The 14,235-nt window shown below is 34.2% G+C and overlaps 1 protein-coding gene across 1 annotated transcript; it reads left to right on the top strand.

Annotated features, from left to right (window-relative positions):
- The first annotated feature begins 474 nt into the window (after window positions 1-474).
- On the top strand, window positions 475-4,301 carry LOC140139352 (uncharacterized). Its single transcript, XM_072161130.1, has 3 exons — window positions 475-565; window positions 797-982; window positions 1,751-4,301. The coding sequence occupies exons 1-3, from the start codon at window positions 482-484 to the stop codon at window positions 1,967-1,969; spliced, it is 489 nt and encodes a 162-aa protein (XP_072017231.1). The 5' UTR covers window positions 475-481; the 3' UTR covers window positions 1,970-4,301.
- Window positions 4,302-14,235: the final 9,934 nt, after the last annotated feature.

Genomic DNA, 14,235 nt, shown 5'->3' with positions numbered 1-14,235 from the left:
AAGTCAAATAATATTAAAGGATGATTAACATGCCTGAGGCCATCTTGGATTTTCCCATGTTTATAATGGCCGTAATGGTCACCACAAAAGACGTCAACAAAATATTGGCTAAAATCGTTACATCCACTGATGGCTGCATGGATTGTCAAACCATAGACAGTAGCTTTCTGTCTATGGTCAAACATAGCTATATTTTTTGTTTCAATGGTGAAATTTACAACGATATAGGCCTTCATATTATAGGTCAATGACCTCCACCGTAAAAGTTTATAAATATTAAAGCATATTGAGGAATGAGGGTGTTGTCTTTTCATTGGTTGCAATATGCTTCATTTTATTTTTTCTAATTTCAAATTATGTTTCATCATCACCAACACAACTTTTGCAGAATGCTACTTTAAACAATAGATGTTCAATATAAATCATTAATTATTTTTTTCTTGTATTTGTCTTTTGTTGTTGACAGAAACGAGCAGTAAACATGCAAATTATACACGATCTACAAGTAACAAACATCCCAAGTTCAGGCTCTCTGCCACATGCTGCTGAGCGGGTACTAATGTCGGTAAGTCTATGGAATATTCAACTTAAACTTTCAAATTCAAAAGAACATTAAATTATATCAATTAAGTCGGAGAAAAATCAATCAATCAATCAATCAATCAATCAATCAATCAATCAATCAATCAATCAATCAATCAATCAATCATCATATCAGTCAACCAATCATCAGTTAACCAATCCACCCAAAAAGAAAAAACATCTTAACCAATCAAAATTTATCATATATTTACAGCATCAGGATCTCCTGCTCCTTCACTACCCCAATCTTCTCGCATACCAAAGCGGTCTTCAAGCAGTCCTCATTGATGAAGAGTCCAGACATTTGATAACTGCAGACACGGAATTCCCTGGATATCTCCACAATCTGCGCACGACCATGACATCTTTCAGGCGATTCAGACACAGAATGGAAATTGCGGTAAGTTCCTCTTTCATTTGTTTTCCATAAGAGTGAACAAATGCATTTTAGTGTCACATGGTAATAAACATGTGATGCCGGCTATTCTGTCCTGGAGTACAACATCTCGTGTCAACAACGATGTGTTTACTAAACATGGGACGATGTATTCATGACAGAATACGTTATCCCATGCCACTGTTCATTCTACACATGGGCAGTGCCGGAGCTACGGGGGACAAGGGGACATTTGCACCCCCCAATATTTTTCTTTCCCCCAGTTTCCCCCCACAAAAAAACCCCAAATCACGTAAATTTCCACTTTTGTGGCAATTTTGTCCCCCCGAAATTCACTTTGCCCCCAATTCCCCTGGAAAAATCCTAGCGCTGCCACTGGCCACTGTTCATTCTACACATGAGATGCTATACCAAAAGAAGGAAAAAACACGCCAAAACCAAAACAAACAAAAAGGAAATAAACAAATTAGAAAAACGAAATTTATCAGAGAATTTTTTGAGTGCAGGTAGCTCGGTAAACCGAATATTGGAAAGTTTACGTTGCTACCGACATTGCGTTGGCGTTAGCCCCTGACCGTCCCATACGTTCAGGAGGGAATTCCAAATATGTGTGATTATAGGCCTCTTTTGACTATTGTAACTTTCTGATATTAAATTACCGAATGGAATAAATAACAAAATAAGGCAACTGAATGATAACATTTCTAATAAATTGAATCACTATATTGTAATTTATATTTATTCTTGATTTTATCGTTATTCCTTATACAGATGCTGAAAGAAGGTCTGCATGAACACATCGTTAGACCAAGCACCGTAATACCCGTCCAATTTACCGAGAACATCAGCACCGTAGAAAGAAACCTGAGGAATCTTTATGTGCTTCAAGAATTCAACCAATACGTGGCCTATACAGCTGGAGATATTACAAGTATTGTACGCCATCACTTAGAAGCAGCCGCTGATGATTGGTGGTCATCGTCTTTATAATACCGTGTATTTCATGAATCATACGTTATTATTTGTGATACGTTTTATGTATCGTGAAGTTGTGTGTATTTATTTGTCAAAATCGGTCGGTAATGACCTAAATTGTTTATATATTAAGTAAGGCATATTGTCATTAGATCGTTGGGCGATGTTCGCCCTTGTATGTATAAAAAATGGTTAGGGTTTCAAATTTTTGAAAGAGCATTATTTAGTATTTGGTAATACAGAGAGCTATTTTGTTTGAGGTTGGTAAAATTATTATTAACATTAGAGAATGAAATTTGAAGAAACCCTTCTGATAATTACAAACACTCGCTGAGCAGCAAGACCTTCCCTTTAAGCTTTTAATCCGATAAGCTGATTATCTATTTGTTTTCATGAATTGGAAGACATTTTTTGATGTATTACTGAGCTCAATCATCTGAAATTACTGGAGCGTGAACCACCCAGGCTGGTGGCTCAGCATAGTATTTTATTAACAGAAGGTTTTCTCCAAATTCGTTTCCTAATGAAATATTCGGGTTTTCAAATAATTATTTAGGTGCGTAAAGAAGTAGTTGGTTTTAGGATTGAAAAAGATATATTTCTGAAATTTGCAGGAATCTCTTTTAAAACATATATGTAGGTGGTTATAGGGTTTAATAATATTTAAATTGCTAACGTTTTCTGGTATCTTTATAAGAAAACTATTCTGCTGGGGGAGTTAAGGGTTTCATAGAGAATTATACAAAAAATATGTACATTAACTTATAGTATTTATGGGAATATGGTTTTGAAATAGTCGAAAATCGGGCTGTAGTTGGTATTTGAGCTAGAGTGTTCATTAATGTTTCAAATTGTTTTACACTCATGTTCTTTAATAACAAAATTGACATGATTTTCCATTTGCAGCTAACAAGATCAAAGAAAACATTTTCTTTTTCATGTATATTAAAATGATATTTATTAAGCATGATAGAAATATGCTTATTATTTCTGATTGAGCTGAAACACAGTTTTACTACTTTTAAAGGTGATTACACTGAAATACTGTATTTGTCGGGTTTTTTTTTTTATCGTGTTGGAAAGTGAAATAGTATATTATATATAGATCTGTATACAGGGTGTCTCAACATTTAATATCCGTCCATGTTATAATAATATTCAATGGTATAGATCATCAACGTGATTAACATTAACCCAATGGGCACTACCAGCCAAATTATCGGCCTCTAAGATCTATTTTGATTGGTTACAAAAAGAGCTATATCAAATATTAAGCCAATGAGAGGTATTGTAAGAATTTTCAGTAGGGCTGAAGCGAGTTATGCTTAAAAGTGCTAAGAGATATAAAAGTTATATTTTGATTGGTTACTCAGACATTGTCAGATGATTATATCAAGTAATTAACCAATCAGAAGCACTGTAAGAAAGCCACAATAAAATTGCTTTAATGTTGCATGAAATTAGGCCTGATTGAACTTCAATGTTATACTGCATGCTACAATGTCTTTAAAAAGGTTTTGGCATGCACCATTAGTAATAATTCTTTTGAGACACCCTGAAGCTATTACAAAGTAGGTATTCTAATGTAATTTATGGAATGTATTTATTTCAGGTGAACAGGGTGTACTAGTAAATGTTGCGAAGTCAAAAAATGTAAATAAATGCTTCTGAAGTAACAGTACTAAGTAGAAATATGTAAACTTATGCTTCTGAAATTAACAGTACTAAAAACAACTCAATTATTTGTTATATTAACAATTTGTTGTATTCAATAAGAAATAGTATATCACTAGGGTTTCAATCATGCTCATCTATCATGCCACAGTTCCTTAACTTCAATAGACTTGTTAATTCATAAAATGACCTTCTTATGTCTTGGGTACAAAAACTCAGTCTCCACAACTTGAGGACAAATGTTGATCAGTTGTTGTTAAATGGATGTTAAGGAACTGTGTCGTTAAAGATGAGGTCATAGTAACTCCTAGTTTATATTTGTGCAATTTTTATCACTTTCAAGTCAAAGACTATAAAGTGTTTGTATTCCTAACTTCTTTGTACACATCAACTGTATTTTTATGTACAAAAAAGAGTTCATAAGGTGTCTTAAGTATTTAATGTACATAATATTTAAGTTATTGTATAATGCAACTCACCCTATAGGGCCTATGTATAAATAAAAGTCTTCAAAAGACTATGTATATATTGTAATGTTGTCTTCAAAAGACTATATTGATGTACAATACATATAGTGTATTGTAAGTATAGGATACATGTTTAGTCATATTAAATATAGAAATAGACAACGAACTGAAAATGTAATGGATACTTTGAACATTTCATGAATGAAATACCGTATATGCGTTCTTTGTCAAAAATTTATAAAATCGTACATAAATAAAAAAAAAAATTACATTATCAAAGATAAGAGTCGTGCTTACCGACATACCATGTGAACAAAAGTGAAATTCAATATTTTTTTAATTAATTAATTAATTAATTAATTAATTAATTAATTAATTAATTAATTAATTAATTAATTAATTAATTATTATTTACTCAGTTAGTTTGTTTTATTAATTGTGTTTATTTATTTGAAAATAGTTTATACATGTACGAAAGAAGAAAAGGTTTGTAACAACCATTTACATGTTAAATTTATGTTTCAAGAAATCTATATTTAAAATGTAGAAAGGGTATTTATGTTACCAAGAAATCTATCTATGAATAAGAGTTTTATTTACAATAGCATATATAAATATACTTGAAGTAAGATTTATAGGTTTTTGTACACTGTACCTTGAAACTTTAAGTGATTGGAAAAATAAAAAAAATCAAACATGTCAATATTGCTGCTTCTGCTGTGCAATTGAATTTTGAGTGTGTATACGTTTGTAAGTCGTGTAAATTGTATTTTTCTTTTTTCCTTTTTGATTGATGATTCCTTTTTAGATTCTCTGATTTAGCCAATCAATGACACATGTAGTCATTCCTAAAAGACATTGATACCATTATATGGATACTTACAAAACCACTATTTTGCACAAGCGATATCAAGTTTAAGAATTTCACGGCAAAATTACTGTGTAGGCTTTGTGCATGATAAGATCAATTACATGGCACAAAACCACTTTGAAACATGCTTAATTAAACAACTATAGCATCATCACCGGCATCATCATCATTAATATGATCACGTGTTTGTTTAAAGTGACCATACAAATTACCACAATATAAACATCTTGCACAGGATGTGTGTATGTTATATGGTAGCAATAAAGTACCTCAAGATCAGCGGAAACAAATATTTAGAAAACTTTTAAAATGTCTTGTAGATGAAGTATTCGTTTCATTATATAGTTCATTGTGTTGTAAACGCTCACTCGGAACAAATGTTGAGTTGATTTGAATTTGACGTTTCAGGCACATACTTTGCAAATGAAAGTAGAGGAAAGAAAACTTTTAAAATGTTTTGTTGATGAAGTATACCGTGAAACCTCGTCTACAAGCATATAATAGCGTTTTTGATGAAAGCTCAATTAATATGAAACAAGCGTGAATAACTTGATACAATATATTGGTCTTGTTTGTATATGCTTGGATCTGTAATTTATTTGCTCAAAATCTATAATGGCGCCTGGACTTTCATGAAAAGCGCTCTATATGCTTGTAGACGAGGTTTTACGGTATTTCGTTTCATTATAGTTCATTGTATTGTAAACACTCATTCGGAACAAATGTTGAGTTGATGGGAATTTGACGTTTCAGGAGCATACTTTGCAAGAAGGGAACCAATTAATTAACCAATCAGAAGCAATGTTAGATCGGCCGGTAGTGCTCAAGGGTTTAAAAAACAAACAAACCATGATCACATTTTAAAATAAACAATTGTAATAACTAATAACAACGTTATCTCAGTGAATGCACGACAGTATGCATAATGGAATTCAACATGCGTCAAGAAAAAAAGTAGGTAAAAAAGTTGGTTTCAGTAGGCCTACCGCATTTCCTTTTTTGTTTTATTTGAAAAACAAAATCCAGCAAAAATATATTTTCAAGCAAAACATAGGTTTTAAAATCAAGACAATTGTAAATTGTTATTCATAGACTAACCGACTGAATAAAAAATTAAGCATGGTGAGATGACAACTTGATGACTGTGTAGGTTATCTCTGCATGTTACTGATAGGCCTACAACATTTTATTTATATATCCATAATTCGAAACACGGTTCGTCACATGCTCAAGGGGCGATTATTTTTGTGGTCAAATTCCCAGCCCCAGGTTTTCATTTTACAATCACTGTGGGTGACTGCCGGGATATCCAGTATGGGTTTAAACATGGTCACATTATGGAACTGGCTAAATTGGTTGAATGCTTTAAATCTTCAAATAGTGCAAAGTGCAGGTTATTCGAGAAATTTTCATGCACATGAATATTTTTTTCTTCCTAATTAGCCCATGAGAACTACCTGCCGATTGGCCAAAAAGAAGTTTTCATTATCAATTGGCCCAATCAGCAACATTGTTAGAATAATTTCACCACGCAAAAAATTGGGGTGAAATATTTGCAAAGCTCCATTCTGATTGGTGATTAAAAATGAAAATATCATGTAATTGACCAATCAGAGGAAATGTTAGATCGACAGGTAGTACTGGGGGGGGGGGGTGTACAAACATTCATTTTCTACAAAACGCTGTGAAAATATCATGATTGACAGTACTTTTTAATGTTCGATCAGTCAGGTTACTTTGGAAAAAATGTTGTTGCAACTTTAGTACGATGATATCATTGTAGAAGTGGAAATTTTCCCAGACCATTAGAACATTGATTTTCAGATTTTCACGTTCGACACAGCTACCGCGAAAATAAAAATATATGCGAATGCGTTCATCGCTTTACGTAAGAAAACTCAAAATCAGCTAAGCATAAGAAATTAGGCAAATTTGGGTAAATTTGTAGGTACCCTATTATGTTTTGTTTTTTTGCAATGTTCATTGAGGTAGAGAGCACAGTTGGGTCCAGTAACGTTTATTGGTTTGTACATAGGCGGTAATATTATCTAATTTGTTAACAATGGGGAATTTCTTTCGGGGCTTAATTGTCCCTTTATTGTTCCGGAACGTACATGAACAGTATACATTTAAATTGGATTGTTTTTCAATTTCTATTGTTTTGGGAGCAGGAGAGACACTATGGACCACAATGGCCTCATCTCAATGGCATAGTTCAATAACCTCAATTAAACAATCATAGTGCAAATTTGACCTCAAGTTGCAGAGTATGAGTTTTTGTACCCACATTTTCAAAGGTCATTCAATGAATGTACACATGTATTGGGGTTAAATAACTGCACCCTGATAGATGAGCATGTTGTGGATCCTAGTGAGAAGTTGATTGAATAACAGGTTTCAATTTTTATCAATCATAAAGAATTTTGATTAAATTTTTAAAACAATGGAATTGACAATAATTTGCTGCTGGCATCAATTGTGTCTCACAGTGCTGTTTTTTGCGGTAGTATGTGATTTGATTCATTCAATCTTTACATTGTCTTCTCAGATAAAGAACTGCAACACTCTCAATCTAAGGAACCGTTCATTATTTCTAGGGGGGGGGGGGTTATGCATGATTATGTGCAGAACGAAATTCAAATTTGGCGATATTTTTGCTAAACGAATTAAGGGCTGGGGTATGAACGTTTGGACAGTATTTATTTTGGGACATTAGAACACATCAGACATATCGAATTGCATTCTGAATAAGAAGAATGTCATTCTGATATCAAATAATTTTGTTTTTTTGAAATTCGCAATTTAATACACATTTATGGCAAATCATTAAAATTGATATTTTTGATATTTAACAGTACTCGAAGTAAACTTAATAAATCTGATGATTTATACTTAAAGTGTATGTAGGTGGGATGAAAAGCTGATGATGAATTGGAAATTTGGACCTTTCGTATTGAATATATGGATTTATTTTCCAAAAACACCCAAAAAAATTAGGTCTTTTTGGGAAAAAATCCATATCTTCAATATGAAAGATCACAATTTTCAATTGACCGTCGGCTTTTCCTCCCAGCTACATACACTTTAAGAATATATCATTAGATTTATATAATTTACTTCGAGGACTGTTATATATCAAAAATTTGAAAAATATCAAATTTTTATAATTTGTCATAAAATTTGTATCATATCGTGATTTTCAAAAAATGAAAATTATTTGATATCAGAAAGACACGCTTCGTATTCAGAATGCAATTCGATATAGGTCTGAGGTGCTCTCATGTCCCACAAAATAATACTGTCGAAACGCAATAAACGCTTATTCTAGATCCCTTAATCTGCAAGATATCTACTATACTAAAATAACCAGCGAAGTCTGTCTGTCTGTCTGGTTGTCCGGCTATGCGTTTCGCCGCGCTTCGACGCATCGATCCGATATTTCGGATATGGATATGCATCGGGAAAAGCATGTTGACCGGGTGTTTTTGAAGGTCACCGGAGGTCAAGGTCAAAGGTCACAATTTCAAAGTTTATCCGATCGGGCCCAAACTTGGTGGGTGGAATCCTTGATACGAGGGGAATGTATGCGCGAAATAAAATCCGAGGTCAACCGAGGTCAAAGGTCATTACGGAGGGTTCAAATTTCAAACTTTGTCCGATCGGGCTCAAACTTGGTGGGTGGAATCCTTGATACCAGGGGAATATATGCGCGAAATAAAATGCGAGATCAACCGAGGTCAAAGGTCATTACGGAGGGTTCAAATTACAAACTTTGTCCATCGGGCTCAAACTTGGTGGGTGGAATCCTTGATACCAGGGGAGTATATGCGCGAAATAAAATCAGAGGTCAACCGAGGTCAAAGGTCATCACGGAGGGTTCAAATTTCAAACTTTGTCCGGTCGGGCTCAAACTTGGTAGGTGGAATCCTTGATACCAGGGGAATATATGCGCGAAATATAATGCGAGGTCAGCCGAGGTCAAAGGTCATTACGGAGGGTTCAAATTTCAAACTTTGTCCGATTGGGCTCAAACTTGGTGGGTGGAATCCTTGATACCAGGGGAATATATGCGCGAAATAAAATTCGAGATCAACCGAGGTCAAAGGTCATTACGGAGGGTTCAAATTTCAAACTTTGTCCGATCGGGCTCAAACTTGGTGGGTGGAATCCTTGATATGAGGGGAACACGTAAAAATATAATCGAGGTCATCCGAGGTCAAATGTCATCCAGGGGCTGCATTTTAAACTTTGCCTGATTTCGGGTAAAACTTGGTGAAAGTAATTCTCCATATCACGGGAGCATGAACAAAATCAAACCGAGGTCACTCGAGGGCAAAGGTCATATGGGGTCAGTATGCCCAACTGGGCTTAAAAGTGGTAGAAAGAATCCTCGAGATGAGGAGAACGTGTCAAAAAGTCATCAGGGGTCAAATAGCATTGCCATCAGTTACTCTCACAGCAACGGGTGAACTAGTATTTGTACATAAACGTAATGTAGCCAGAGGTATCCAGTGGTATAAAAATCTCAACTTTTTTTTGGAAAAGTGGGGGGATGAGACTGTGGATCACGAAATGCCCTTTAAACTTGTTTACAATATTATTTATTTCACATGCATGTAGGCCTACACAGCTTTTGGTTCAAACTGCCACCTTGTGTTCCAGCAAGCCACAGTGATATTAGGCCTATCCATTTATATTCCTTCATGAATGACAAAAGAACTTTTCTCATATATTTTTTACTAACAAACAATATGAAATCAATAAACATGATAAAATAATCGCATGATGAAAATCAATCTATAATTTTCCTAAAACTTTTTTAAAAGTTTCATTTCTAGCCCACTCTACTGATTTGACAATAAACAGTTATAAATATGTGTAATTTTAGGCATAATGGGCTATTCCATTTAAAATCCACACTCCCCGTGTGGAAGATTTAGCTAAAGTCTTCCACAGAGGGAGTATGAGTTTTGAACAAAATAGACAAATGGGTAACTTCCATTTGAAATACTCACTCCAGTCATGCCAGTTGTGGAAGATAGGTGTAAAGCCACAATACAGAGGGAGTATGTGTTTCAAAATGATTAACTCTAACTTGAAAAACATACTCCCCCTGTGGAAGATATTTCCAAAATCTTCCACAGGGGTAGTGTGGATTTCAACTGGAATAGCCCAATGTTACCACAAATCCTATCTATAAAATTAAATATATAATTATATATAACATGTCAGCTGCAGGAAACAAACTCGTTTTTTAGCCTTTATTATACAACCACGGCAATACAAATACCATGCATGCTTTCAAGTGTGGTCACTCCACATTTTTCCTGAGTTACATTTTTGCCACATGTGCAATTTTCAAACAATTGAGGGAAATCAAATAAGTGACCAAATTGGTCAGACTGAAATAATTCTATAAATAAAGTAGTGCAATTTTTTTTCATTTGCAAGCAAATGGCAATGTGTCATTTTACACCTTTTGATCCCAAAAATCATGACTCACTTTTATTTCCAGAAGCCGATAGGCACATACATGTTATTTCTTGCATTGCCCCCCCGTGATTTTATAAACATTTTGCGATTGAACATGTTGACCAGGCGGCGAGGGCATGGCATGATGGGCGGAGAGAGACGGCAAAACTGCTCAGCTTTATGACATTTTCCATATAATCGGTTAGTTTTGTGGGGTTCATTATCGAACCCCAACGGGTTTAGCTTGTATTAATATTATTTATTAACATAGGCCTACTTGTTTGTGACAAGTTTTTGTGACTTGTTTGTGATCAAGCAAAATCAGTCGGAACTTGGAAATATTGATTTTGAGTTATAGTGCCAAACAAAGGAAATATTTCCGAGTTCCGACTAATTTTGCTTGAGTTTTAAAAGTTCAAAATAATCCCATTCAATTACACGGTTGACAAAGGAAATGTATACTGAATTTAGAGAATGCATTGCGCTCACCACCTGATGTTGACGGTTGCCATACTAACGCCGCCATGCGATACATGACTTTTAATAAGTCTAGATAATAGTAGGGGCGCTCTTCAATTTTCTTGACGCTATCAGAATGATGATGGTGGCTAGGCGTCATATTTAAACATGATGCAGTCATGTCTACAGTAGAATTCATCTCGACCTTTGCAGGACTTAAACCCCATTAAAAGCTATTAAACCAAGATAACACTCATTGAAGCAGCTCAACTGATTAAATCAGATCTTCTCTGGTTGTGCACAAGTGTCTGTTTTCAATGTGCGACATGATAAAGCTGATATTATTGCTTCAGTTGGGTAACCGATTATAAAGGAAACGAAAGGAAACAATGGTATGTGTAGCTTTGTTCACGAAATGAGACAAAGACCTGCTTTTTGTTAACCAGCATTCTTCAAAATGAGCAACATAATGATTGTTGACTTAACACGGTTTGGAAATAATTTTTCATATTTTTGGTGTTATCTGTCGTTTACATATCCTTCCTAAAACACAAAAGTGCGACCTCTCCAAACATCTAAATTAGCTAAAATTTAGGACATGTTACAAAACTATATTTTCTAGAACCTATTTAGAATAGTTAAAATGTAGGTTGTACCGTTTTTTTGTGGTTAAAATTGGAAAGGAAAAATATCTTGACCCAAAACTTTCCCAGTCTCACTGAATGACACCCTTTTTTGTAAGATTTCCCCCAGTCTCATGGAAAGACCCTCTTGGGGGCTTTCACTGAAAACCCACATCTTTCGGTGTAGGCTCTCACCGAAAGACGCCTAGTTTCGAACTGCCGTACGCACATCCAAAGTCGAGTGCCCCCGGAACAAAACCAGCAATGCAGTAATAGTTTGTGACTTGAATAAAACTACAGACAACCAAACAACGACTAAAACTATTATTTATATGTGTGAATTTTACAGTTTATTCACTGTTTTCATTTGATAATACTTTAATAAAATTATAGAATACTATCATATGACAATGTGAAAACATTGCACTATAAAATATAAAATATACCACTTAAAGGAATATTTCGTGATCCTAGTATCCTCTTTTTATGACATTTTTCAGTACATATCCACGAAATCCACGATCACGAAATGCCCTTTTAATACTACGCATAAGCATGATATATAATTATTAATACAAGACATTACGTCAAACAAACAAACAAACACACACACAAAATAACCACAAAGCTTATTATTACATTATACTATATACAAAGTTTTGTTAATAATTAGGCCTTATTGTCAGATTTGCAGCCCGATATACTATCAGCAACGCCTCTTTTTAATTTTTGATTTTCATACAATAAAATTGTGATGTCACTTTAAAGTCTGAAGTTAAAAATCTGACATTTTATATTTTAAAACGTCAATTTCAGGCATGTACAATTGTACATCATATAATGGGCTATTCCAGAAAATAGATGCACACCCCCTATAGAGGAGTTCGGATCTCCGGACTTTTTGTCCAGTCAGAAATATAGTTCAAAATCAGAAATCCTCAATTTGAGAGCTCATTTTGGACATTTCCATGATTTTTCTTTCATTTAATTGGATTTCCAGGCTTTTTCTAGAAACATTGGCAACTGGAATTCCAGTCGTTTTCAGAAAGCAGATTTGGAAATCTAGACATTTCTTTGATTGAAAGGTTACTCCTCTTTTATTGGTGTGCACTTATTTTCTGGAATAGCCCAATGAGGTCTAAAATTTAGTAAAACGTGTTTGCTTATTATTATATGCTTTATGGCGGGTTAGAGGGGAACATGAGTGTCTGCACTCAAATATTGAGACAAACAAAGGTGACACACAAGAGGAATGATATATTTTCTATGAAATAATTCTGGTATACCCTGCGCACAAATGTAACCGTAATCTTAATCTTAAACCTAACCCTAACGCCAACCACAACCCTAACCGTAACCCTAAAATACAGGGTGCGCAGGGTAAATCAGAATTGTACCAGGAAAACGCCCAAAACTTTCTTTTTTGCATATAACACTAGGATCCACAAAATGCTCATTGATCAGTGCACAGTTCTTTAACCCCAATACATTTGTACATATATTGAATGACCTTTGAAAATTTGGGTACGAAAACTCATACTCTGCAACTTGAGGTTAAATTTTGCAGTATGATTGTTTAATTGAGGTTATTGAACTATGCAATTGGTATGAGGCCATTGTGGTCCATAGTGTAATATTTATTATTGGCCTTCATTTATTAACCGCAAGACCTATGGAAATTATAAATGCGATTATTGGCTTGCGATTATTAGAATACATTGATCTTTAATATAGGAATACATTGATCTTTAATATAGGAAATTAGTCAAAGAATTTAATTCTTAAAAGAATTAAATTCTTTGACTAATTTCCTATATTAAAGATCAATGTATTCTAATATTTAAATATTAAGAAGTATTGCATTTTTTTTAGTTAAATGGCTCAAATTGGGCCAATATGGCTCCTATCCTATTCGTTTTGCGGAGCAATGCTACCACATTTAAATTCGTTTTATGAAATCAAGAAAAGTGATGAATGAAAACAAATTTTCAATAGATTTTTTTTCTTATACCAATATTGTTTGCAACAAGCAATGTAAAACCTAAAACTCGAGACATAATTATTCTACTAAATCATGACTAAAAAAAAATGAAATAAAAAACAAAACCGCATTTCGCATTTTGCTTTTCCGGCCACCTGCAGGAAACAAACTTTTAGCCTTCCTTCCCACATCAATCCGGGTCATTAACCCCATAAGAACTACCTGCCTATTGGTCAAAAAGAAGTTTTCATTATCAATTGGACCAATCAGCAACATTGTTAGAATAATTTCACCACGCAAAAAAAATGGGTTGAATTATTTGCAAAGTTCCATTCTGATTGGTGATTAAAGTGAAGATATCACGTAATTGACCAATCAGAGGCAATGTTAGATCGGCAGGTAGTGCTCAGGGGGTTAATTTGGCTTAAAATACATAAAAAACTCCATGATGACTTTTATTTTAATCATTTCTATAATATATCCCTAATTTATATTATATTATAATATATCCCTAATTTATATTATAAAGTATCTACAAAATCTGTAACAGTTTCCTGTTGAAACCCATACACCCCCTATGGAGGACATGATCTTAATCATCCACACAGGGAGTGTGAATTTAAAATGGACTTATCTGAATGGGTGGCTCCATTTAAAACCTACACCCCCTGTGTGGGAGATTAGGATCATGTCTTCCATAGGGGGTGTATGGATTTTAACTGGTATAGCCAATT

Source organism: Amphiura filiformis, chromosome 18 (genome assembly GCF_039555335.1).
Source record: "Amphiura filiformis chromosome 18, Afil_fr2py, whole genome shotgun sequence".
In the NCBI taxonomy this organism is placed as follows: Eukaryota; Metazoa; Echinodermata; class Ophiuroidea; order Amphilepidida; family Amphiuridae; genus Amphiura; species Amphiura filiformis.
The sequence above is the reverse complement of the archived record's forward strand: the minus strand, read 5'-3'. Positions and strand labels throughout refer to the sequence as shown.